This window comes from Salvia hispanica, chromosome 4, assembly GCF_029641045.1.
Source record: "Salvia hispanica isolate PSC_SH4W2 chromosome 4, Shi_PSC_v1, whole genome shotgun sequence".
Classification (NCBI taxonomy): domain Eukaryota; kingdom Viridiplantae; phylum Streptophyta; class Magnoliopsida; order Lamiales; family Lamiaceae; genus Salvia; species Salvia hispanica.
Genome location: NC_142695.1, coordinates 58,357,581 through 58,384,470, shown reverse-complemented (window position 1 = coordinate 58,384,470; position 26,890 = coordinate 58,357,581). Strand labels below are relative to the sequence as shown.

At 39.5% G+C, this 26,890-nt stretch overlaps 2 protein-coding genes, 4 long non-coding RNA genes and 1 pseudogene across 8 annotated transcripts; 4 read left to right on the top strand and 3 right to left on the bottom strand.

The window, feature by feature from the left end:
* Nucleotides 1–1,054: 1,054 nt before the first annotated feature.
* On the bottom strand, nt 1,055–3,013 carry LOC148929725 (uncharacterized). 2 transcript variants are annotated; one of them, XR_016137684.1, is made up of 2 exons: nt 2,428–3,013; nt 1,055–2,338 (listed from the first exon to the last, which is right to left on the bottom strand). It is a non-coding gene; the product is annotated as an uncharacterized LOC148929725 (long non-coding RNA). The 2 variants fall into 2 exon arrangements; XR_016137683.1 differs by having other exon boundaries at nt 1,055–2,323.
* A 525-nt stretch (nt 3,014–3,538) lies between these two features.
* LOC148929724 (uncharacterized) lies at nt 3,539–4,314 on the top strand. Its single transcript, XR_016137633.1, has 2 exons — nt 3,539–3,612; nt 4,075–4,314. It is a non-coding gene; the product is annotated as an uncharacterized LOC148929724 (long non-coding RNA).
* Nucleotides 4,315–6,630: 2,316 nt separating this feature from the next.
* On the top strand, nt 6,631–8,990 carry LOC148929723 (uncharacterized). Its single transcript, XM_089057000.1, has 3 exons — nt 6,631–7,711; nt 7,784–7,916; nt 8,921–8,990. Exons 1-3 carry the CDS (start codon nt 6,631–6,633, stop codon nt 8,988–8,990), a joined length of 1,284 nt encoding a protein of 427 aa, XP_088913126.1.
* A 2,338-nt stretch (nt 8,991–11,328) lies between these two features.
* Nucleotides 11,329–13,287, bottom strand: LOC148929722 (uncharacterized). 2 transcript variants are annotated; one of them, XR_016137674.1, is made up of 2 exons: nt 12,702–13,287; nt 11,329–12,612 (listed from the first exon to the last, which is right to left on the bottom strand). It is a non-coding gene; the product is annotated as an uncharacterized LOC148929722 (long non-coding RNA). The 2 variants fall into 2 exon arrangements; XR_016137673.1 differs by having other exon boundaries at nt 11,329–12,597.
* Nucleotides 13,288–13,812: 525 nt separating this feature from the next.
* On the top strand, nt 13,813–14,588 carry LOC148929721 (uncharacterized). Its single transcript, XR_016137637.1, has 2 exons — nt 13,813–13,886; nt 14,349–14,588. It is a non-coding gene; the product is annotated as an uncharacterized LOC148929721 (long non-coding RNA).
* A 2,086-nt stretch (nt 14,589–16,674) lies between these two features.
* LOC125192642 (S-adenosyl-L-methionine-dependent methyltransferases superfamily protein) lies at nt 16,675–18,929 on the bottom strand. Its single transcript, XM_048090266.2, has 2 exons — nt 18,193–18,929; nt 16,675–16,904 (listed from the first exon to the last, which is right to left on the bottom strand). The coding sequence occupies exon 1, from the start codon at nt 18,890–18,892 to the stop codon at nt 18,218–18,220; it is 675 nt and encodes a 224-aa protein (XP_047946223.1). The 5' UTR covers nt 18,893–18,929; the 3' UTR covers nt 16,675–16,904; nt 18,193–18,217.
* A 6,143-nt stretch (nt 18,930–25,072) lies between these two features.
* LOC125195593 (glutaredoxin-C9 pseudogene) lies at nt 25,073–25,742 on the top strand (annotated as a pseudogene).
* Nucleotides 25,743–26,890: the final 1,148 nt, after the last annotated feature.

Genomic DNA, 26,890 nt, shown 5'->3' with positions numbered 1-26,890 from the left:
TATTCAATAACTAATATTGGAATAAATTAGATTTATTCAATAAAAATGTTTTGTGTGGACAGTTACAGTGTGTGCGGTATTATTGATGATAATATAATAATATCCTATTAAAAAAGTAAATTAAAAAGACAAATAATGAGGTAAGAGGGTAAGATAATAAATGATGGTATTCGACAAGGTTCAAGGTTTTTTACTTAGCCGAGACAAAGGTCATCATGAACAACGTTATGAGTCTGTAAATATTTTTAAATTAAAGAGATTAAAATTTTTGAGTCAAAATTAATTGAATGAGTGTTTCAAATTGAGGAAATAAAAATGAATATGTATCGATTAAATTCGATACATATAATGACTGTGGCTTTTTTTATTTTAAATTTAAGTTTAATAGAAAAATTTAAGTAACTTTTAATTTATTTAAAGTGAAAATGTATTAGATTTATTCAATAAAAAATCTTTGCATGGACGGTTACAGTGTGAATGCATAGTATTATTGATGATAATAGTAATAATATCCTATTAAAAAAAGTAAACTAAAATGACAAATGTTGAGGTATTAAGAGGCAATAACTAATAAATGATATTCGACAAGGTTTTGAATTTTTTACTTAGTTGAGACTAACGGCATCATCGACAACGTTGTGAGTCCATATACATTTTTAAATTAAAGAGATTAAAATTTTTGGGTCAAATTAATTGGATGAGCATTTCAAACTGAGGAAATACAAATTAATATGTATTTCGTATTAATCAATTTACACGTGTAATGATTGTGCTTTTTTCGTGCACATTTTGAAATTTGAAAATTAACAAAATAATTAATTAAATTTTAATTTATTTAAAGTTAAAGTAGACTAGATTTATTTATTAAAATTGTAGCACCCGCTTCTTTTATTATCTTTTCATATATGTTAACGTCGAACTAGAAATCTATCGTTCTCTTGTTTCGTGAAAATAAATGGAACTCGAGCCTTTGATGAACTTAATAGTGTTAATTGCAAAGTAAAAGTTAAAGAAATAATCAAACGAACTAAACCAACTAATGTACGCTGCGGAATAAAAAAAGGAATGCTATTCAAGTGTACCCGAAAGAAAAGGTCCACATAATGCCCAAAAATTTGTTTCTTTGGAAGTTCATGATGGTCTTACAAAAGGATGAGATGGGATATTAATGTTACAATACTCTTGAATGAACCGAAAGCTCAAGGAAATAAAGTCTAGGGTAGCTTGCACTTGGATTTCTTTTCCCGAGCCCACGCCGCACTACCACCGCGCCATATCCGAACGAGCCGTCGAGCCCGGGATAGCATGGCCCACGTCTCAAAGCAGCAGCAAGGCAGCCAAGCCTTTTCTTTCACCTACAAAATAAGTAAAAAAAAAAACAAGTTTAGTGGCTAGGAAACAAAAGAAAATAAAGGGGGCTATTAATTGAAGAAAAGAACAACATTTCCTTTAGTTATAGAGGACCAAGGATTTGCCATAGAAGGCAAGTCAGCCCTGCAACAACTATTACACATCAGCCATTTATTTCTCACGAGTACCTACTCCATAAACCACCAAAAGAATAGCTAGCAAGGAGCCAAAGAGTCCAGATTCAATCTCTGCCAAAATCCCAACAAACCCCAATTTATAACTAGTACTAGTTACTCATAAAGATGCAAGTTTTGCAGCCATGAAGGAGAGACAAGGAGATCACTAAAAGTGATATTTTCTGCAGCATGACAACAAACGATGCAGCAGCCATTTAAGGCTCAAGAGTACACAATCTGCCTATAAATCCCCCTCCACACCACACACCAACTCCTTTCACCCACACTTCAAATTTTCAGCAAGATAGAGAGTGAAGAGTGGCACATAGCCGAGAATTTCAACAAAGACAGCCACTCCTTCAACCTTTCCAGAGGTAATGCACCTCCACCCCTTTTCTCTCCTTCAAATCAAGTTTCATGTCATCATATAGAAGCTCTATAACTTAGAAGCCTCAATCAACATAAGTAAGATCAGTAAACCCTCCCCCAAACCTCCCTTTTCTTCTTTTTGTTTTTTTTTCTCAAGCATGTGTATATATGATTGTTAGTAGAATCTGCCCAAGTAACACCAATAAATACACAACAAATTAACATCTCCTTCCACCACTAAGCCATCCTTAACAAAAAGACTAATGCTCCAAAAATCACTGAATTCATGAAGTAACAGAAGTAAGTAGACACTCTAATGACTAAGCCAACTGGAGAACTTATCTGGAGGAGGTGAATCTGCCGGACTTCCGGCAGCAAGCTTCGGCTCTCCGATGGACAGCCCCACGCTCCGATCCATCCACTACAACCTAGCAATTGCAAAGCTACAAGTTTAAAACACCAATCTTTAATCTCAAGGGACAAGACCTTAGAAAATAAGAACAAAAGAGGGAAAAATGATAAATAACCTTACCTGACGAAATAACGGCGAGGCGAGAGAGTACAGTGGCGGAGGGCTCTCCGGCCGTCCGGTGATGGGAAGGCCGGGCTGCTGTGAAGGCGACCTCCGGGCAGAAGCAGGGCAGCGTAACCACTGCCCGTGCTATCACAACGGCGGCGGCGACAGACCCCAAAAAGGGAAGAATGCCGGCGGACTCCGCGGTAGTGGCGGACCGAGCAGGAGGAGAAGGAGATCGGTCGTGCATAGCGGCGGTGCGCCGCCGCGCTCGCTGCTGCAGCGGTGGCACGAGCGGGACAGAGAGAGAAAGAAAGAGAGGAAGACGGAGCCGCGGTGGCGACGAGGGAGCACCGGTGGCAGAGAGGCGGCGATTTCGCCGATGGAGGAAGAAAGAGAAAGATAAGGGAACGGAGAGGGGTGGAGCGGCGCCGAGCGACGCCGCAGGCGGCAGCCCTGCTCGTCGGGCGGCCGCGGACGAGGACGAAGCGGCGGCGGACGATGGCGGTTGGCGGCGATACCGCCGAGAGGAAGAAGAGAGAGAAGTTGATTAGGGTTGGTGTTTGGAATTTGGGAAATTTGTGATGGAATGAGGGGGAGAGACCGATGGAATGAGGGAGTTTTGGGCCTCTTTCTTAATTAATGTTTGGGCCACTAACTAAATGGAAGTAAATAGTAGGAAGCTAATTAAATCTTTGGGCCTCTTTAATAATAGGTTGGGCCACCAATTATTTAAAGTATGGACTAAGAATTTATTTAAATCATGGGCCTTTATATGTTATGGATTAATTAACAGTCCGCAATTTAATTCCACGAAGATAAGTCTAATTTTTTCCGGACCTTAGCTTAAGTGCTCGGATGATTAATTTTAAGAAATTATAATACGCTAACGATGAATAGACCTCGAGCCTAATTTTTAGTACTTAAATAAATGGCATGTGAGGTAGCACCCTCTAGTTAAGTGAAAAATTCCTCTAATTTAATTAAATCTACCGATTTAATTAATATTCAAAAATTCTAGGACTCTTCTAGAAAATTTTAAAGGAAGAATAAAATGATCATCGCACTTAGGATGCATTCATGTCTAAGCTTAATGGATATTTCAAAAGTCTAATTAAGTATCTTTTATTTCCTAAAGGGACGTCTTCGAACGTCATCTAAGACCAAGTTAAGGAATTTCCGGAAGGAGCTTTAGCTTTTGAGGTGGGCATCCTTTCGAAATGTGATTTTAGTATGAAAATGTGAAATCCTTGTTTAAATATGTTGTCATGCCATGTTTTGTTTAATGATTACCTATCTGCTTGGCTATGCCAATTCATGTTAAATCGAATTCGGGTCCCAGTAGGGCCGCAAACCCTACTCGGACTAGTGTACACATAAGGGGACCGTGAGCTAACAAAAGGGGTTGGCCGGTCCAGTGACCGTCGTGGAATGTGGCCACATTCCCGGTTCACACAAGGTTCAGATATGGTATATCTATGGTACGTGATTGCGCAATCAAAATTCTTATGAAAGGAAAAGTATTTAGAGACTCGGGCCTTTTAAATAAAAACCCCGTGAATCTCTCAACTGTGGCTTGACAATTAAAATTAAAACTGTTTTTGGCAATGTGCTCACTGAGTATATCAAATACTCAGCCCTGCATGTTTCTTTTTAAATGTGCAGGTTGAACGTGGACGGGCAGGCGATGGTGTTGGGCATGAATCCTCGCATAAGTCAATAGGTAGCCCAGGGTAGTATGTCTCCATACATACTGCCTTGTCTTGGACGTTTCCGCTGTAATAGGATTCTATGTTAGAAGGATTGTGAACCTAGACCGCACTCTGACTTTATGTTGTCCCATTTCACTTTCACCTGCGGGACTTTTGTCCTAGGCTTCTTCTTTTAAATCATGATTATTTTTCATCCCTTGACTCTAAGGTGCTATTGAATCACGTTTAGATGCAGTCACTATCATTAGGAAGTTTGTGGTCGTGACAGAGTGGTATCAGAGCACCGTTCTTTCGCTCTGGACCCAAGAACCTTCCTTCAAGCCTTAGTCTAGAATGATAGCACTAGGCTAGAACATGACTTAAATGGAAAGTTAAAGGACCCAACACCTCGACTCGTCACGTTCAACCGCAGCAATGAGGTAAGAAAGAAGTTCTTACCAGAAAATTTTCCGTTATTTATGAAAGGATTTGATAAAAGGGAAAATGATTTCTTTTAAAGATATTTCAAAAATATTCAAGGATTTCAAGGAAAAGCATGTAAATTTCATTTTTCTACGAACCAAAGAATTTCAAGTTTTAAATGTTAAGCATAAGGACGTCTTACAAATGCTAAAGTATTATTAGTTATGCATGCCTGATTATGTGAAGTATGATGATAGCTCGAGGAAGTTTTTAGAAAGTTACGAAATGACTAATGCATGCAAACCTAGAACGCCTAAGGAGGTACATTAGGCTAGAATATCTATGAACGAATAGTCGTGAATGACGACTCTTACACCGCTTCCAAGAGCGATGAAATCAACGGAAAGATGCAAGATAGGGCGAACCCCTAACTTGTCTTGAAAATAGAACTTTAAATGCGAACTACGGCGTACTGTATTACGACCTTTACGTTTAAAAAGAGGAAGAACGTCCAAAAATTATGAGGGGCCCACGAGTCACTCAAAACGAATGCTAATACGATCTACCCTATCGGAGAAAAACCCTAATAGGTTATCGATACGACGGCTAGTACTATATATATTTCACTATGCATATTACTTCTATACCTTATTCTCTCTTTTCGCGTTTTGAGAGCCCATTCTTTCGTACAGATGGCACGACAGCGCTACACCCATCGTAGGCCGCTCCGAGCTGGCGCGGATTCCGAGGCAGTGGTTCGCTATTTCCGGTCCTACCGCCGCTGCCATGGGGATACGCTGGCGGAATTCGTGGCACACTACGCGAAGTTATGGGAGGAGGCCAACTGTCATGGGGTGAAGCCCTATGAGGGTATCATGAGGCTCGTCGGTCTGTTTCCTGAGGAGTGGCAGAGTTGGATGACGGCCACTGCCGAGTTGTACACGTCGTCCCCGCCTCCCACGTATGAGCCTATTGGGGATATGCCCGGCTTCCTGAGTGCGGTCTCAGCAGGGTGCTTCCACTTCGGTGATGGGCCCCCACCAGAGACGCAGGCGCCCGGAAGCGAGAGATTCCGCAGGTTGCCACTCTTGGCCCTAATGCGGGGTGCAGGCGGAGTATTCGAGGAGGGGCAGTCGTCTCGAGCTCCCGCCCGCGAGAGGGGCCGAGTAGAGGTTACGCCCGACTCGAGTGATAAGACCGGGTCTGTGGGGAGCAGCGCGGCAGATGAGGATGACGACGAGAACTCGGAGGAAGAGGGCGTAGACGACGATGAGGTCAGTGAAGAGGACTCGGATGAGGAGCCCGAGGAAGTTTTGGAGTGGGGCGAGATGCAGGAGGATGGTTCCGCTGAGGAGGAGCCACAGATTGGCGGCCTCGCTGATTTGGAGTTGGAGTTCATTCCCCCACCACCAGCCGGACCACCACCAGAGATACCTTCACCCCCGGTGGAGCCCCACCCGGAGACACTACGGTTGTCCCAGCAACCGATAGATTTGACCTCTTTCAGCGAGCTGTATCATCGCATTTGGCGTATGCGCAGAGAGTTGGCCGCCGGGACCGATATTCCCTTTGCACCAGTGGCAGCCCCGGGGCCATCAGAGCCGGTGGCAGTGCCGGAGCACCCCGAGGAGCCGGTGCCTCCGATCGAGACGTCCCATCAGGGGACTAGTCATGGCGACCCGATGTGGATCAGCAGCGACTCTGAGCAGGACTGATTGAGCAGGCCTCAGGCGTGTTTATCGTAGTAGTTTAGCATCATGTTTTCTCTTTCCATGTATCGAACCTTTTAGGAGCTTTCTTATTTTCCTTATTGCCCTCACATGTATCAGATTTTAAGTCCTCGCTAGAGGCAATTTTTCCCTTAACTTATGACATGTGATGTTTCTTGGCTATGTTATTCGATTTTTATTGATTTTACTCCTTATGTTCAAAAGAATGGTGCATTTAATGAACCTAATGCTTGCGATCATGACATTCGACGAGTATAAATCCATGTTAACCTTGTTATCCTTAGAACAGAATGCCACCAAGGAGACGTGCCGGACGGCCAAGAAGGAATGGCGAGGTGCCACAAAATGTACCACGAGGAAATGGAGCGGGAAGAGGGATGACCCCACCACCTCCTCCGCCGCCTCCACCTCCACAGGAGCGGCGAGTAGAGGAACTTTTTCTGAGACAAAACCCTCCGATTTTCAATGGTTTAGGGGACCCAGTTGTGGCTGAAAACTGGATACGCGCCATGGAACGTATCTTCAACTTCCTGCACTGCAACGATCAGGAACGCTTGACTTGTGTGACCTTCCAACTGACAGGATCAGCTGATTTCTGGTGGGAGGCACGAAAGAAAATTTTAACACCGGAACAACTGGCTCAAATGACTTGGGATGAGTTCAAAACTGGAATGTATGACAAGTACATCCCGAAGAGTTACCGTAAGGCTAAGGAAGTGGAATTCTATAATCTGAAACAAGGACGGATGTCCGTTACTGAGTATGATAGAATGTTCTGCGACATGTCTCGCTATGCGCCTGACCAAGTCGATACTGATGAGAAGATGGCTGAGAAGTTTTGTGCCGGTCTGAGGTACGAAATAAAGATGGCCTTGGCAAGCCTTGGAGGGTTGTCGTACCCTGAATCATTGAGTCGAGCCTTGGACATTGAGGCAGCCATGCCCAAAGAGAAGTCAACTGTACTTGTTGCCGCAGCACCACCCCAACAACAGCAAAACTTCCGAGAGAAAAGGAGGTGGGATGGAGATCGTGCTCCAAATGAAATTAAGAGACCACAACTTGCTCTGAAGCCACCGCAGAATAGTGGAAGGCAAACTGCTCCAAATCAGATGATGGAGTACCGACCTAGAGCCCCTGCCTGTGCCAAGTGCTCGAAGAATCATCATGGGGAGTGCAAGGCTGGGACTGATAGGTGCTTCTACTGTGGCAAGGGCGGACATTTCTCCAGAGAATGCCCGGATAGGAACGCTGGAGTCAGAGGGAGACAGAACTACCAAGGGCAGCGTCCACAACTGCGGGCACTTCAAGCTGAGCCGAAAGGAAAAGCGGCCCTACCCCAAGCTCCGCAACACCAGCGGCAGTTACGGCAGAGGCTTCCCACTCAGCCCAGAGCTTTTGCACTGAGACAGAGGCAGCCTAAGACGGAGCCAGGGAACCAAGAGCAGGGCAATCTGGCAGGTATGGGAACTCTCCTCAACATACCTATAGCCATTTTGTTTGATACTGGTGCATCACACTCGTTCATATCAGCACCTTGTGTGGATACCTTAGAACTGCCTACTGACGAAGTAAAACATAAGATGAGGGTGTCCTCACCCGTAGGAGGCCTTATAGACATCACACGAACTTGCTCAAACGTAGAATTCAATATGGGAAACCTTAGGTTAGTGGCTCACAATTTGCATGTGATGTTGATGTGGAGCGTCGACATCATATTGGGAATGGATTGGTTAGCCGAAAACTACGCTACCATTCTTTGTAAGGAAAGGCAGATCTCGCTGCAATACCCAGGAAGGGAACCCACAATCTTCCACGGAATCTCCATGAGGCGACGAAAGTCCATAATTTCTGCACTACAAGCAACCACTATGATAAGGAAAGGATACCCGGCATACCTCGTTTACCTGAATGGAGAAGAGAAAGAGGACCGTAAGATTGAAGATGTAGCAGTGGTACGAGAATTCCCAGATGTCTTCCCAGACGCACTACCTGGATTGCCGCCAGACAGGCAATTAGAATTCACAATTGATCTCGAACCAGGATCGGCCCCAGTATCGAAGGCACCATACAGAATGGCACCTAAAGAGTTAGAAGAACTCAAAATACAGCTACAGGAGTTACTAGACCTAGGCTTCATCCGACCTAGTGTGTCACCATGGGGCGCACCAGTGCTCTTCGTGAAGAAGAAGGACGGAACATTGAGAATGTGTATCGACTACCGAGAGTTGAACAAACTGACGCTCAAAAACAAGTACCCTCTACCAAGGATTGACGACCTGTTTGACCAACTTCGAGGGGCTGGTGTATTCTCGAAAATGGACTTGAGATCAGGTTATCACCAACTGAAAGTCCGACATGACGATGTACCCAAGACAGCATTCCGCACCAGATACGGCCATTACGAATTCACTGTAATGCCATTCGGACTCACAAATGCCCCGGCAGTATTCATGGACTTAATGAACCGCGTGTTCCACCCATACTTGGACAAGTTCGTCCTAGTCTTTATAGACGATGTACTCATCTACTCGAAGAACGAGAAGGAACACGAGGAACATCTGAGAACCACCTTAGAGACGTTGAGAGCCGAGAAGCTCTATGCTAAGTTTAGCAAGTGTGAGTTCTGGCTCAACGAGGTGAATTTCCTCGGACACATAGTAACGGCAGATGGGATCCGAGTGGACCCTGCCAAGGTGGAGGCAGTACAACGTTGGCAGTCACCGACAACACCGAGTGAAATTCGAAGTTTCTTAGGTTTGGCTGGATATTATCGGAGGTTCATTGAAGGATTTTCTAAAATAGCCAGACCAATGACTCAACAGCTCAAGAAAGGAGCTAAGGTCAATTGGACGCCGGAGTGTGAAGCAAGTTTCCAATTATTAAAAGAAAAATTGACCACCGCACCAATCCTAGCCGTGCCAGCACCAGAAGCAGGCTATGTAGTGTACACCGATGCTTCAAAAGTCGGACTTGGATGCGTATTGATGCAGAATGGCAAGGTGATCGCATACGCGTCACGCCAACTCAGGCCACACGAGTTAAACTACCCCACTCATGATCTGGAATTAGCAGCAGTGGTACATGCCCTGAAGATTTGGAGACATCACCTCTACGGAGTTCGATGTGAGATCTTCACGGACCACAAGAGCCTTAAGTACTTTTTCGAGCAGAAGGATTTAAATATGCGACAACGTAGATGGCTCGAATTAGTCAAGGATTATGACTGTGGCATAAATTACCACCCAGGCAAGGCTAATGTAGTGGCAGATGCCTTGAGCAGGAAGACCATTCCCCAAGTGGCCACTTTCCTCACACAGAATGAGGAGCTCATACGAGAATTTTCCAAGATGCGGCTAGAAATAGTGGGAGCACCAGAGACGGTGGAAAGTAGGATCGCCACTCTAGTGATTGAACCAGACTTAAGGGCCAGAATTGTTGAAGCTCAAAGGAGTGATGAAGCATTAGAGAAAATTCGACTTAAGGTGAGGACAGGAAAAGAGGTGAGTTACCGCGAAGAAGCGGATAACGCCCTCACTTTTGAAGGGAGAATATGCGTGCCCAATGACGAGGCTCTTAGAAAAGAGATCATGAGCGAAGCGCATGAGACACCCTATACCGCCCACCCAGGAGGTACAAAAATGTATCAAGATATGAAGAAGCATTTTTGGTGGGATGGCATGAAGAGGAGCATAGCGTCGTTTGTAGAAAGGTGCCTAGCATGTCAACAAGTGAAGGCTCTACATCAACGACCCTATGGGAAATTGCAACCCCTGGAAATTCCCGAGTGGAAATGGGAGCACATTGCAATGGACTTCGTGACAGGATTGCCAAAGTCACAACGAGGGAATACTGCTATTTGGGTGATTATAGATCGCCTCACCAAAAGCGCCCACTTTGTACCAGTTCGTATCACTTACGGATCGGACAAGCTAGCTCAGATCTACGTGCAAGAGATCATACGGTTACATGGAGTACCGGTGACGATCACATCAGACCGTGACCCAAAATTTACTTCTAGGTTTTGGATAAGCTTGCAGCGAGAGCTAGGCACCAGGTTAAATTTCAGTACGGCATTCCATCCACAGACTGATGGGCAGTCTGAGAGGACAATCCAAATCTTAGAAGATATGTTGAGGGCCGTAGTGCTCGACCGCGGAGGAAAATGGGAGCCAGTATTGCCACTTATAGAGTTTGCGTACAACAACAGCTATCAGGCAACCATAAACATGGCCCCATATGAGGCACTGTATGGGAAGAAGTGTAGATCACCGCTTTATTGGGATGAGGTCGGTGAGAGAAAGACGCTGGGACCGGATTCAGTAGAGGAGATGATAGAGATCGTCCGCCAGATCCGTGAGAGAATCAAGGAAGCTCAAGATAGGCAAAAGTCTTACGCAGATGCTCGCCGAACCGATCTGCAGTTCAAGGCGGGAGACAAAGTTTTTCTGAAAGTATCCCCGTCTAAAGGAATTACGAGATTCGGCGTCAAGGGCAAGCTAAGACCACGTTTCATCGGACCCTATGAAATTTTAGAAGAAGTGAGTCCTGTGGCGTACAGATTGGCACTCCCACCGAGTTTCGGGAACGTGCACAATGTTTTTCACGTGTCTCAATTGAGGAAATATGTGTTCGACCCAAAACATATAATCCACCAAGAGGAGATGGTGTTGGAACCAGACTTAAGCTATGAAGAGAAGCCAGAGGCAATCTTGGATAGGAAGGTCAAGGAATTGAGGAATAAATCTATTGTAACGGTGAAAGTTCTATGGAAACATCATAGTCACGAGGAAGCTACGTGGGAATTGGAAGACAAGATGAAAGAAAAGTACCCAGGACTGTTTGAGTAACATAAGCAAAATTTCGGGACGAAATTTTCTTTAAGGAGGGTAGAATGTAGCACCCGCTTCTTTTATTATCTTTTCATATATGTTAACGTCGAACTAGAAATCTATCGTTCTCTTGTTTCGTGAAAATAAATGGAACTCGAGCCTTTGATGAACTTAATAGTGTTAATTGCAAAGTAAAAGTTAAAGAAATAATCAAACGAACTAAACCAACTAATGTACGCTGCGGAATAAAAAAAGGAATGCTATTCAAGTGTACCCGAAAGAAAAGGTCCACATAATGCCCAAAAATTTGTTTCTTTGGAAGTTCATGATGGTCTTACAAAAGGATGAGATGGGATATTAATGTTACAATACTCTTGAATGAACCGAAAGCTCAAGGAAATAAAGTCTAGGGTAGCTTGCACTTGGATTTCTTTTCCCGAGCCCACGCCGCACTACCACCGCGCCATATCCGAACGAGCCGTCGAGCCCGGGATAGCATGGCCCACGTCTCAAAGCAGCAGCAAGGCAGCCAAGCCTTTTCTTTCACCTACAAAATAAGTAAAAAAAAAAACAAGTTTAGTGGCTAGGAAACAAAAGAAAATAAAGGGGGCTATTAATTGAAGAAAAGAACAACATTTCCTTTAGTTATAGAGGACCAAGGATTTGCCATAGAAGGCAAGTCAGCCCTGCAACAACTATTACACATCAGCCATTTATTTCTCACGAGTACCTACTCCATAAACCACCAAAAGAATAGCTAGCAAGGAGCCAAAGAGTCCAGATTCAATCTCTGCCAAAATCCCAACAAACCCCAATTTATAACTAGTACTAGTTACTCATAAAGATGCAAGTTTTGCAGCCATGAAGGAGAGACAAGGAGATCACTAAAAGTGATATTTTCTGCAGCATGACAACAAACGATGCAGCAGCCATTTAAGGCTCAAGAGTACACAATCTGCCTATAAATCCCCCTCCACACCACACACCAACTCCTTTCACCCACACTTCAAATTTTCAGCAAGATAGAGAGTGAAGAGTGGCACATAGCCGAGAATTTCAACAAAGACAGCCACTCCTTCAACCTTTCCAGAGGTAATGCACCTCCACCCCTTTTCTCTCCTTCAAATCAAGTTTCATGTCATCATATAGAAGCTCTATAACTTAGAAGCCTCAATCAACATAAGTAAGATCAGTAAACCCTCCCCCAAACCTCCCTTTTCTTCTTTTTGTTTTTTTTTCTCAAGCATGTGTATATATGATTGTTAGTAGAATCTGCCCAAGTAACACCAATAAATACACAACAAATTAACATCTCCTTCCACCACTAAGCCATCCTTAACAAAAAGACTAATGCTCCAAAAATCACTGAATTCATGAAGTAACAGAAGTAAGTAGACACTCTAATGACTAAGCCAACTGGAGAACTTATCTGGAGGAGGTGAATCTGCCGGACTTCCGGCAGCAAGCTTCGGCTCTCCGATGGACAGCCCCACGCTCCGATCCATCCACTACAACCTAGCAATTGCAAAGCTACAAGTTTAAAACACCAATCTTTAATCTCAAGGGACAAGACCTTAGAAAATAAGAACAAAAGAGGGAAAAATGATAAATAACCTTACCTGACGAAATAACGGCGAGGCGAGAGAGTACAGTGGCGGAGGGCTCTCCGGCCGTCCGGTGATGGGAAGGCCGGGCTGCTGTGAAGGCGACCTCCGGGCAGAAGCAGGGCAGCGTAACCACTGCCCGTGCTATCACAACGGCGGCGGCGACAGACCCCAAAAAGGGAAGAATGCCGGCGGACTCCGCGGTAGTGGCGGACCGAGCAGGAGGAGAAGGAGATCGGTCGTGCATAGCGGCGGTGCGCCGCCGCGCTCGCTGCTGCAGCGGTGGCACGAGCGGGACAGAGAGAGAAAGAAAGAGAGGAAGACGGAGCCGCGGTGGCGACGAGGGAGCACCGGTGGCAGAGAGGCGGCGATTTCGCCGATGGAGGAAGAAAGAGAAAGATAAGGGAACGGAGAGGGGTGGAGCGGCGCCGAGCGACGCCGCAGGCGGCAGCCCTGCTCGTCGGGCGGCCGCGGACGAGGACGAAGCGGCGGCGGACGATGGCGGTTGGCGGCGATACCGCCGAGAGGAAGAAGAGAGAGAAGTTGATTAGGGTTGGTGTTTGGAATTTGGGAAATTTGTGATGGAATGAGGGGGAGAGACCGATGGAATGAGGGAGTTTTGGGCCTCTTTCTTAATTAATGTTTGGGCCACTAACTAAATGGAAGTAAATAGTAGGAAGCTAATTAAATCTTTGGGCCTCTTTAATAATAGGTTGGGCCACCAATTATTTAAAGTATGGACTAAGAATTTATTTAAATCATGGGCCTTTATATGTTATGGATTAATTAACAGTCCGCAATTTAATTCCACGAAGATAAGTCTAATTTTTTCCGGACCTTAGCTTAAGTGCTCGGATGATTAATTTTAAGAAATTATAATACGCTAACGATGAATAGACCTCGAGCCTAATTTTTAGTACTTAAATAAATGGCATGTGAGGTAGCACCCTCTAGTTAAGTGAAAAATTCCTCTAATTTAATTAAATCTACCGATTTAATTAATATTCAAAAATTCTAGGACTCTTCTAGAAAATTTTAAAGGAAGAATAAAATGATCATCGCACTTAGGATGCATTCATGTCTAAGCTTAATGGATATTTCAAAAGTCTAATTAAGTATCTTTTATTTCCTAAAGGGACGTCTTCGAACGTCATCTAAGACCAAGTTAAGGAATTTCCGGAAGGAGCTTTAGCTTTTGAGGTGGGCATCCTTTCGAAATGTGATTTTAGTATGAAAATGTGAAATCCTTGTTTAAATATGTTGTCATGCCATGTTTTGTTTAATGATTACCTATCTGCTTGGCTATGCCAATTCATGTTAAATCGAATTCGGGTCCCAGTAGGGCCGCAAACCCTACTCGGACTAGTGTACACATAAGGGGACCGTGAGCTAACAAAAGGGGTTGGCCGGTCCAGTGACCGTCGTGGAATGTGGCCACATTCCCGGTTCACACAAGGTTCAGATATGGTATATCTATGGTACGTGATTGCGCAATCAAAATTCTTATGAAAGGAAAAGTATTTAGAGACTCGGGCCTTTTAAATAAAAACCCCGTGAATCTCTCAACTGTGGCTTGACAATTAAAATTAAAACTGTTTTTGGCAATGTGCTCACTGAGTATATCAAATACTCAGCCCTGCATGTTTCTTTTTAAATGTGCAGGTTGAACGTGGACGGGCAGGCGATGGTGTTGGGCATGAATCCTCGCATAAGTCAATAGGTAGCCCAGGGTAGTATGTCTCCATACATACTGCCTTGTCTTGGACGTTTCCGCTGTAATAGGATTCTATGTTAGAAGGATTGTGAACCTAGACCGCACTCTGACTTTATGTTGTCCCATTTCACTTTCACCTGCGGGACTTTTGTCCTAGGCTTCTTCTTTTAAATCATGATTATTTTTCATCCCTTGACTCTAAGGTGCTATTGAATCACGTTTAGATGCAGTCACTATCATTAGGAAGTTTGTGGTCGTGACAAAAATGATCTTGTGTGGGCAGTTAGAGCACTCCCAATGGTGCCGGCTAAAAGTCGGCGTTTTTTCGCCGTCTATCGCCGAGTTATCGCCGACCAATGGGAGAGGTCGGCGATAATTCGGCGATTTTTCCTCCCGTTTTATCCCCAACCGGCGAAAAATCGCCGGATTATCGCCGAATTATCGCCGACCACTGTGGGCGATAATTCGGCGATAAATATATTTTTTGTTTTTTGTTTTTAATTTCCCCCCTATAAATACACACCTTCTCTTCATTATCTCCCCATCCTCATCCCTTTTCTCTCTTCATTCTCTCCTCATCCTCATCCCTTTTCTCTCTTCATTTATTTTCTCTCTTCATTCTCTCCTCATCCTCATCCCTTTTCTCTCTTCATTTATTTTCTCTCTCTCCATCGATATTTAATGAATTCTGAATCGTCTTATCATTCTCGGTCCGACGAGGAGATATCTCATTCTTCTTCCGAAGAGGAGGTACCTCCCGCTCCCACCGGATGGGATGTCACGGGTTTCGCCAACAACCCAGTCAACAACTATATCTCCCGTTTCATACAAAGCGAGCTTGCCCGTGTTTAATACAACGAACTTTATTACTATTATTTGTTTTGTCTTATAAATTAAATTAGCTAGCTTTATTATATACAAAAATAAAACAATTAAATAAGTGATGATGTAAAAATGAAATGTTGAGTTAGGGAGAAATAAGGGAGAAATAAGTGAGAAACCATTGGAGCAGTTGGCTAAAAGTTGGCTAAAAACTGGGGATAAATTATGGTGCTGATGTGCAGGAGTTAGGGAGAAATAAGGGAGGTTTTAGGGAAACTGTTGGGAATGCTCTTACGTCAATGCATAATTTTATTGATAATAATAATACTATCCTATTGAAAAAAGTAAACTAAAACGACAAACAATGAGATATTACGAGATAATACGTAATAGTAGTAACTAATATTGGACAATGTTTCATGGTTTTACTTAACTGAGACCAAGGGCATCATCGGGTATGGTTTATTCAATAACTAATATTGGAATAAATTAGATCTATTTAATAAATTTTTTTTGCGTTGACAGTTACAGTGTGAATGCGATATTATTGATGGTAATATAATAATATCCTATTAAAAAAGTAAAGTAAAAAGACAAATAATGAGGTAAGAGGGTAATAGCTAATAAATGATAGTATTCGACAAGATTCAGGGTTTTTTACTTAGCCGATACAATGGTCATCATGAACAACGCTATGAGTATGTAAATATTTTTAAATTAAAGAGATTAAAACTTTTGGATCAAATTAATTGAATGAGTATTTCAAATTGAGGAAATACAATTGAATATGTATTTCGTATTAATCAATTTAGATATGTGCAATGGTTGTGCTTTTTCGCGCACATTTTGAAATTTGAAAATCAACAAAATAATTTAATTAAATTTTAATTTATTTAAAGTTAAAGTAGACTAGTTTTTTCTATAAATCAGTTCTCATTTATATTACGAAGCACTCCTATAGCCCAGTTGAAAAACGCAACCACACATAATTGTTATCTCAAGTTCGATTCTATTCTCACTAGTGCATGATCACCTTTTTTTCCCCTTAATTAATTGTGTTCCTATTTTCTTAATTATTCCCTTTATTTATATAATTATTTGAGTTCTTATTTCCTTTTCTAGATATTAGGGTTCGCTATTTTAATTGTTTTGAATTTTTATATTTTTATATTTTTATTTAATATCATTAGTCATTCAACTCTTACCTAAATAAAAAAATTTACTTTTTAATCTGTTTTGATTTTTAATGTTATTTAATTTTTAATCATGTAATTTTATTTCAATTAATTTTTTTTAAAAATTGGTAATAAAATCATATTTTTAATTTATTCACCATTAATTAAATTACAACATAGTATAACGAATTATATACTACGCCAAATTATAAAAAAAATAATGATTTTTGTTACTATGACAAACTATATAATTTAGGAAATAAATAATGAAAAGATATGAGAAGATAAGAGGTTTCGTTATTCATACATAAATAATGAAATCATGAAATAACACTTCACATAATGAAGAGTGAATTACATTCAAGTAAAGTCACATTTCATGAATTCTGCACTAAAATTTGTAAGCATACCTCTTACCTGAAAAGTATCAAATCTCCAGCCAACTCAATCGGAAACGGACAATGAAGCCCAACTCAGTTGGCAAGACGAGAACATCTTCGTTGTACCCTGTTTCAATAACATCATTCATCAGCACACTACACCGAACATCAAAATCATGTTTCATTTCATCAAACAAAAAAGATGCATATGAATATCAAGACATGCTCTATCTCAGGCATCCCTCTATCGAAAGCCTACTAAAATCTCGGGCCGGATGGAGATTGGCCCTCGAAGGGGAAACATGGCTCCAAGACTGGATCCATTCTTCCATAACGACGATCTGATGCATGGCAGGTGGCATCAAGACCACTCCCAATCGCATTGTCGTTGGCATTTGTTTCAACTACAAACGCCTTGCTGATTTGGTAAACCAACACTTCATTGCTCACCAGAGACTCTTCTATTCGTTAAAACCAATTCGACCACCTTTTCTTCACTAGCTCTGATGTTATCAGACGAACTATGGTTTTGACTGAGGCATCTTAATACTGGAAGACGAACCCCAGAGCTCCACACAAAAAATGTCCGGTTTCTAGCCTTCTGACTCAGATGTTCATCTTTAGCTCGACACGAAGTTGCTGCAAGACCACTCTGAATCCAATTGTCGTTGGCATTCGTTTCAACTACAAACCCCTCGCTGATTTGGCAAACCAACATATAAATCCCATTCAACTACCCTTTCGTCAAGCTCTGATGTGATCAGATGAACTACGAATCTGATTCTCTCAATATTGACGCGCTGAGCATCTGAAAACCTTTCCACACACACAATGCTGGAAGACGAACCTCAAAGCTCAACATCTGACTCAGATACTCGTCTTTAGCTCGAAAAAAAGTAGCTGCAATGCCAAAATTGCCAAGCTATAGGTAACTCAAAGCCACATAAAGTTGTTCTATCGGTCTTTCGCAGTATCAAACTACACGAAAACAGTATGTTCAGTCCTCCACATTCCACTCATCTTCTCCAAATCATCCAAATCAACAACCAAACCAGTGCCACAGAATCAGAGAATTCAACACAGTTATCATCTTGCATTAGCCCCAAACATCACATATCGAATTTAAGATAGTCGAAGCAACAAATTAACACAAAACGAACTCGATTACTCGATCCTGCTGGCCTATGTATGCCTAAATCCTAATAATCAATATGCATCTTAGCAAGCTTTCTGTGTTTATGTTAATTCAAAATATCATCAACAAGAAATCTCAATAAGATCACAAAATTTTGCTGTGCAAATATGTAATCGAAGTCTAAACACATTAATTTTTCAATTAAACCCTAACCTAATCTAATCACACCGCACATTTTCGCATAAACCTAATTGGAGAGTAAAATCAAACGAAATCTCACCGGAATCTCGAATTCGACGATCTGTTCACTTCCTCTTCTTCCTGAAAACGTAAACATCAGCCTCCTCATACGCATAATCCGGATGCAAATGCTCGTGCGGGATCTTCTCCACATCAAAAACGCCGCGGCACATCTCCCAAAACATCTCGTGCGCCTCGGGCGACCTCAATTGGTACCCTAGCAAAACGACGCCGTCGTCCGCCACGAGGCGCTCCATCGCGCCGATCAGCGGCGCCACGGTCTCCTCCAGGTACACGACGTCCGTCGCCACCACGAGATCGAACGGCGGCTTCAGTGAATTCGTCTGCTCCTCGTTCCCCCAGTAGAGCTGCGCGGTCCTCAGCGCTTTCCTCAGCGCCGGCTTGTTCCGCTTGAGGTTGTGCCGCAGCGCCGGCATCACGGGGGCGATGTCCGTCGCCACGACGTCGCGGAGGCCGAGCGCGTACAGCCCCATGGCGGCGACGCCGCAGCCGGCGCCGATCTCGACGCCGCGGCGGCCGGCGAAGTTGAGGAGGGCGGCGTAGGGGTTCTCGGCGGCGGCGGAGCAGGTGAGCGGGCTCCAGCGCTCGGCGAACTTGACGAGGACGAGGGAGCAGGGCCACACGGAGGTGCCGACGTGCATCGAGCCGTTGTCCTGCTGGAACGAGAGGCGCGTGTCGTGCACGCTCAGCTCGATCACCGGCGAATCTGTGAATTTCATTTTTTTAAAACCTTTTTTTTTCTTGCAATTTTCGCCTCTTTCGCTCTAATTAAAAAATAAAAAGTCACATCGCTGAATTTAGAATCTTATTGGGCTCAAATGTGCAGGCTTAGGCCCATTGGATTATTAAAAGTTATCACATGTTTATATTGAGTTATTTCACATAATCAATTTAACCTATTATCAAAATAGAATAACGGCCAAAATTGGTGCTGAACATATTACTCTCCGCCCATTATTAGGAGTCTCATTTTACGGTGACACGAGTTTTAAGAAATATTAAAAATGTTGATGGAAAAAAGTTAGTGGAATATGAGTCTCACTTGTATATATTAGTTTTAAATGAAATGTAAGTTGAATGAGTTAGTGGAATGTGGGACCCTATTAATATTTATAGTAAAAGTGAACCGGGACTCCTATTCGCGGACTGACTAAAATGGAAAAACGAGACTCTTATTCGCGGACGGAGGGAGTACGTTTTTTGTCCTAAAGATTATCTTTTGGATTTTTTGGTCCTGAACATATGACAATTTGACGATTTTGGTCCTGTACTTACTGTTCCGTTAAAAACTAACGGTCAACGAATTTAATCCCGATTCTGACTAAATTAAACTTTTAATTCTGATGTTTTACTCCCTAATTATTTTTATAAATATTCTTTTGAGTGAACTACAAAAATAGTCTCTGGACTATGCGTTTATCTCGCCAATGAACCCTGGACTTTAAAAATATCCCCAAACAACCCTGGACTAAGCGTTTATCTCAAAAATGGTCCTTTTTCACTGTTTCGTGACGAAAATACCCTTTTCGGGGGTTTTGGGGGGTTTGGGCAATTTGGTCTTTTTACATTTTAAATCTGATATTATTTCAATTATGTACTAAATCTGATATTATTTCAAAATTATCACTCTTCTTCCCTTTTGGCATCCTTCACTTTGTTCTTTTTATTTCAATATTAGATTTAATTTTATAAAATTAAATTTTAAATTTTGATTTTTAAATATCAATAATTTTTTTTAATTATTAAAATTACTATTAAATAACAAATTAATAGTTTTAATCCATATTTGATAGTGTCTAATATTTAATTAATAAGGCACGACGACGCCTTAGTTTTAATCAATATTTAATAGTTTTAATCATAAATAGATCATATAACACGATTTAGTCAACTTCATAATATTTTTAGTCAAATTCTCCTATACATTAGATGCATATTTATTTCGGAATAAATCGTGTTATATTATCTATTTATGATTGAAACTATTAAATATTGATTAAATCTAAGGTGTCGTCATACCTTATTGATTTAATATTAGACACTATCAAATATTGATTAAAACTATTAATTTATTATTTAATAGTAATTTTAATAATTAAAAAAATTTATTGATATTTAAAAATCGAAATTTAAAATTTAATTTTATAAAATTAAATCTAATATTGAAATAAAAAAAAAAACAAAGTGAAGGATGACAAAAGGGAAGAAAAATGATAATTTTGAAATAATATCAGATTAAGTACATAACTGAAATAATATCAGATTTAAAATGCAAAAAGACCAAATTGCCCAAACCCTCCAAAACTCCCTAAAAGAGATTTTCGTCACGAAACAGTGAAAAATGACCATTTTCGAGATAAACGCTTAGTTTAGGGTTGTCTGGGGATATTTTTAAAGTCCAGGGTTCATTGGCGAGATAAACGCATAGTCCAGTGACTATTTTTGTAGTTCACTCTATTCTTTTAGAGTTAGAATCAAATAATATGTTTAGGGTTCTTATTTCTTCAGCATCGCGATAGGGAGTGTTTCCACCAACAGCGCCACCTCTACCTCGACTATATTAAATTTAAAAAAATAAAATAAAATAAATGCGTAATATATCTCGCAGCTACTAGCAAAATAAATGGGTATTACTGAGATTTAAATACATTAATTTACAGTTATGATAGGGGCACTTTACTAACTAAATCACCATGTGACATTTTTATTTTTATTTTTATTTTTTATATACGAAGACATTTAATGCGATAGGGAAGTTACATAAACATTTAATCACCCAAATATAGGACCATACTATCATATTTCCTCTGTGAAAAGCATTTAACTTTACAAACCTACAATTGGGATAAAATTGCTGATAACTGTAAATGCTAGTACCATATGTTCTCCACAATCTTTTTTTATTAATATGCATAATAATACTATATCATAATAATTTAAACCATTTATTCAGCATATTTTTAATATGTAAAATAGTTAAAACGTTTTGGGTTTAACTATTTCCAGACTAGACAAATAAATAAATAAGAGGGAAAAATGAATAGTAATCTATCATTATAAAATGTGACAGCTGATTTGGGTTTACATTAAATTTTCTGGGTGTAAAGTATTAAGTACACAATAAACACTTTCCAGTACGGCGTCGTTAGTAAATTTAATTTACATTGATTAAAATCTTATCTGTGTCAGGTAATTATCAATAGACCTACACGTATTGATTGATGTTGGTTGCAAATTTTAGGAATAAAGACAAATTTAGTATATGGCCTTTATTCACAATTTATGATCATAGAAATGGTTAAATGGTACTCCCTCCGTCTCACAAAAGATGTTACATTTGTGGGACGGCACGAGATTTTAAAAGGTTTTGTTTTGTGTGTTAAATGAGGAGAGAAAATATAATTTTTATATTCATGTGAGAGAGAACTTTTTCAAAAAAGAAAATGTGACATCTTTTGTGGGACAAATTAAAAAGGAAAGTGTGATACCTTTTGTGGGACGAAGGAAGTACAACAAAATGAACCTTTTTGTTTGTGTGATGGTGATTTAGTAATACATGGCGGACGAAGTTCGAAATTGAAATCTTAGGTTGGAGAGGAGTTGCCGCTATATGGAGTCAACGACAACCCTACCTGAATCCGTCACTGCATAAACACACCCAAGAGAAATCGAATCCCAGTCTATAATAAGGGGCAATATATTACTCCCTTCGTCCCGCTTTAGCAGTCCCATTGACTTTTCTGTCCTCGTTTTGTAAAAATGATAATAAATAGTTAAAGTAGAGAAATAATAAAATAAAATAGAGAATAATGTAGATAAGACACTTTTCTATATTATTCTCTTTTTTACTTTATTATTTCTCCACTTTAACTATTTATTATCATTTTTACAAAATGAGTGCAGAAAAGTTAATGAGACTGCTAAAACGGGACGGAGGGAGTATCAATTAATCCGCACTTCTTGGTACGACATATTTAAATAATTTTAGTTGAGTTCATGTGAGTGGAGGAAAGTTGTCACATGTGTGAATCAATCGAGCAATAGTGGTTTTGGTATTAATACTCTACAGATAAATTAATTTGAGATGCTTATAAATGGAATTTTTGGGATAATATTAATATGCAAGAATGGAAAAGACATATGCACATATTTCAAGTATCTGACATATATATAGTACATATGATTATGAAAAGACACAAACAAAAGGAGCAAACTAATAGAATGATCAGAAGACTTCCTATATTTGGTTTGAATATTCAAACAAAATTAAGCAAATTTAATTATATAAATGTGTAATATTTTATACACTAGTTAATTTAGAAACATGAAACTTGACATTTATAGGGTATTGAACTCATACAGTGAGAATTCATTTAAATTCGAATTGAATTCTCAACAACTCAATAAAACTAAGTTATAATCTTGAAAGTGGAGTTGTTAGAATGCATTGATCGATCACAACTTCACACCACATAATAAGTATAAACAAAAACTCATTTCGTATCGTAGGTCACATGGATGTCGTCGTTAAATTCCATTAATCGGTGCAACAATCCATGTTAGCTTCACTTCTAACCACATGACAGTTCCAGCTCCGTTGCAACCCTTCTTGTTTTTTTATCAGTTATTTATTTTTGGATTGGGAACGATGTTTCAACAATAAATACGAGCTTGTTAATCTGGTTATTAAAGTTTTCATATTTAGTTTATGGACACAAATAATGAAATTGTTTAATAAATTTACAATATTCATACATATTTAGTTTAATTGACACATAGTTTTTCCTCATGTAGGATTCGAAAAACAGGTTGAAGGTTGGTGCTAGCTTGAAACGAACTACTACATCGAAATATGTTTGATCATATGAGTTCCGTTTTTTAGATCCGCAACTTTAACAATTATTGTTAATTTACACATATCCAAGAAACAATTAATTTATCTATCCGTATAAATATAAATATAGTATAGTAAATTGAGGAAGTTGAAAATATAAATTTCCCAAATAAATTACTACTAATAAATTAAGTCAAGTAAAGCGTGACCCTACTACCATCACTTCGTTTACTGACACACACAAATCGTGTTCATTCATAATTATTGGCTCCAGAATTTTATACCACTACAATTCTTGATTTTTATAATTATTTAAACTAAAATTAGATTGTCACGAATTTTTTATTAAAATTTTGTCTAAAATGATTATTATTGTTGATTATTCAAAACACGTGGTATGTGATTTTCAAAAATATATTTTTTGGCTTTAAATTAAATCATTATGGGATTATAATTAATGCTGAGGTACACAAGTATATTATCCACGATCTTCAACATTTAATAAATGACCAACCTATTAAAAGACTTCGAAAGTGACTTTATATGACATTAATTTTGATAAATAAATGTATTTTTACCTATTTTTTTATAGGCCTTTGTTTGTTGCAGTTGCATTTATAACCCACAAGCCTTGAAACTTTGCTCTATGTAGGACAACTTTTTCAGTTGTAAATATAGTAAATACCATTGAACTAACATTGTGAATCGAATTTAAATGATACATAGATGCAACCATCCAATCAATCTATTATCTACATACCTACTTTTACAAAAGAAAAATAATTATATATACTCTCTTTATTCCACTAAAAGTGTCTCAATTCTTATTAAAGAAAAAACTTATTGGACGACTAGATATGAAAAGTTAAGATAGAGTTATGTAGTATTATAATTATATTTAGAGTATAATATAAATTTTTGATAATTGTTTGTTTTGTTGTTTTATTATTATATGACAAATGCTCGAGGCTGATATTGTTTTGAGGGTCCATTAAAAATTATAACTTGCAAGCGGACGATGTTGTTTTGAGGACCCATCAGAAATTATCTTGCAAAAAACACATGTAAATTTTATTTAAAAATTATTTTCTTGACCTAACTTGTAAAGTAAACTAACTGCAAAAATGGTATCTATACAATAGGGTAGTGATAAAATGCAAATTTTTATATTGTACAAACTTAAAACTCCTCAATACAGTTTCAATACTGTTTCAATACAATATCAACACAGTGTAAATTTTCAAGATTTTAATGTCAACACAATATCAAGTTATCAACACAGCATCAATCATTGACTACCGTTGAAATTCTATTGACATTTTCATGTTGATGATTTTTTGTGATTTGTTGACATTTTTTAATGGTCCAGATCATAGTTTTGAGTTTGTACAATATTTAGAGTTTTCATTTGATCACATTCCCTATACAATATATGATGTATATTTGCAACATGTTTGTCGATTTTTTGCGGATTTTATCCAACACGTCGAATTAATGATTTGCTAAGGCAATGAAATGCATTTGATGATTTGCGGATAGAAGGCACAACCCATTGAGAAGGTGATAAAAAGAAAATGTTACTAGTGCCCTTGAGACTGAAAAAAGCAAATTGAGGAAGAAAATGTGAGAAGATACCTCAAATGAATTAAAATTTTGTCCAACCACCTTGAATGCATTTATTTTCACGAAATACTGTAAATATGCATCCTATATTGTTCACGGATCATTTTTTCAATTTGTTATTATTATTATTATTATTATTATTATTATTATTATTATTATTATTATTTATAAATGGTCCTAAGTTAGAATCATGAATTTATATTTCTAAATAGAGTTTATTCCAAAATAGAATTCTTATGAAATAATACATGCATGTTCGAATGTGTATTTACAATAAATAAGACGAACCCTAGATCTCATAAACGAGTTAGCTAAAAGGTGGGACAAATAGTACTAAAATTGAATGTTATGATATAATATATGGGACCATTTATCAAATTTATTATAATATATGGGACCATTTATAGTAGTATATAACAAAACAAGAAATAATAACGATCTCAATCAGCCTCAATTTGAAATCTCACGAAATTCAAGAAATTAAAATGCTAAAGCGTCTCTCCACGGCGGAGCTGAGGACCATGGTGGAGGAGAAGGCAGTGGTGGTGGTCGCGCGCCGCGGCTGCTGCATGACCTTCGTCGTGAGGCGCCTCCTCCAGTACGTGGGGGCGGACCCCGCCGTGCGTGAGCTGGAGGAGGCGCACGTCGACGACCTGGGGCACCACCTGGCCGAGGCCGGGGTGATGCTCCAGTTGCCGGCGGTGTTCGTCGCAGGGCGGTGGTTCGGCGGGACGGAGAGGGTCATCGCGACCCTCGTCGCGGAGGAACTCCGGCCCTTGCTCAAGAAAGCCGGAGCCCTGTGGTTGTGAGATCGAGTTATAATTTAACGGGATATTGCTCCCTAGTGTCATGTAACTGTCAATAAATTTGTTTTTTCTCATGAACTTTCTATTTGACAAATAATATCATGTACTTTATTTGTGGTTGTTATTTCCCACGATGGATTCCAGCTACACTAAAATGACATGGGAAGCTGAGTTGGGTTCGCGATTTAGGATTCACGATTTCGTCATTATAGATGTAGCTGGAATCCATGTGGTTGTTATTTCTATTTAACAGGATGTGGTCTCTAATGTCATGGAACTTTCAGTAAATTTGTTTTTTCTCATGAACTTTCAATTTGACAAATAATATCACAAATTTCACTGTGATTGTTATTTCACACCGCGACAGATTCCAGCTACGTTAAAATGACATGGATGCTGAGTTGGGTTCGCGATTTAGGATTCACGTTCGTCATTCGTCATTATAGATGTATACGAACTCAACATCCATGTCATGTTAATGTAGCATGAGTCTGTTGTGGTAGGAAATAACAGTCGCAGATAAAGTTTGTGATATTATTTGCCAAGTTGAAAGTTCATGGGAAAAAACAATATTTTTGAAAAGCCCATGATATTAAGGGTCAATATCCCTAATTTAATTTGCTTTCGAGTACTTAATAATTGGTAGGGGCTTAAGTCCCACGTTATTTACTCCGTCCGCCCTTGATTAGAGGGTCTTGCATGCAAAATCATGTTAAATTATTAAGTAAGTATGTTACACCTAATTTTTTTCAGTGTGGTTTACTCATTTTCTCAGTGTGGTATATTCGTTTTTTCAGTGTGATATATCTGCTCTATGATTTGCACAATAACCGAGTTATCGACAATAGTAGAAGTTGCATATTCTCATGACAACAACGATACAATGGAAAATTCATTATATTATCTTATTTTGGGATCAACAAATTTATCACTACTTGTTAAGGTTATAATAAATTCATCGAGTTTTGAAAGATTAAGATATGATAGTGGACGGTTGGAGGAATGTATTTTTCTTAGATTCATTAATTACTATATAGCTCCCACCATCCCATTGCATGTTTAAATGTTAGGTTTGAAAGCGCTATGATAAAATAAAAAAAAATTGCAAAATATACAATCAAAATTAATAAATAACCTATTAACGTACATATACACACAAAAAAAATATGTGATTTTTTGATGTTTTACTAGAGTATGAGTATTTATTGATGTGGAAATGTATGAAAATGTCCTTCATGAATTGGGGGATATTTTAGTCCATTGCATCGTTACATGATCACATTCTATTTTTGAAATTTTATAAAAAAATAATATTTATATCGTCCAAAAAAAATAGTCACATTCGTGGATAATACATATTTAATTATTCAATTAGTAAAATGGGAAAGATAAAGACAAAAATTGATGAAACATAATAAAAAAGAGAAAAAAAGGGATGATGAAATTTCCGTGAA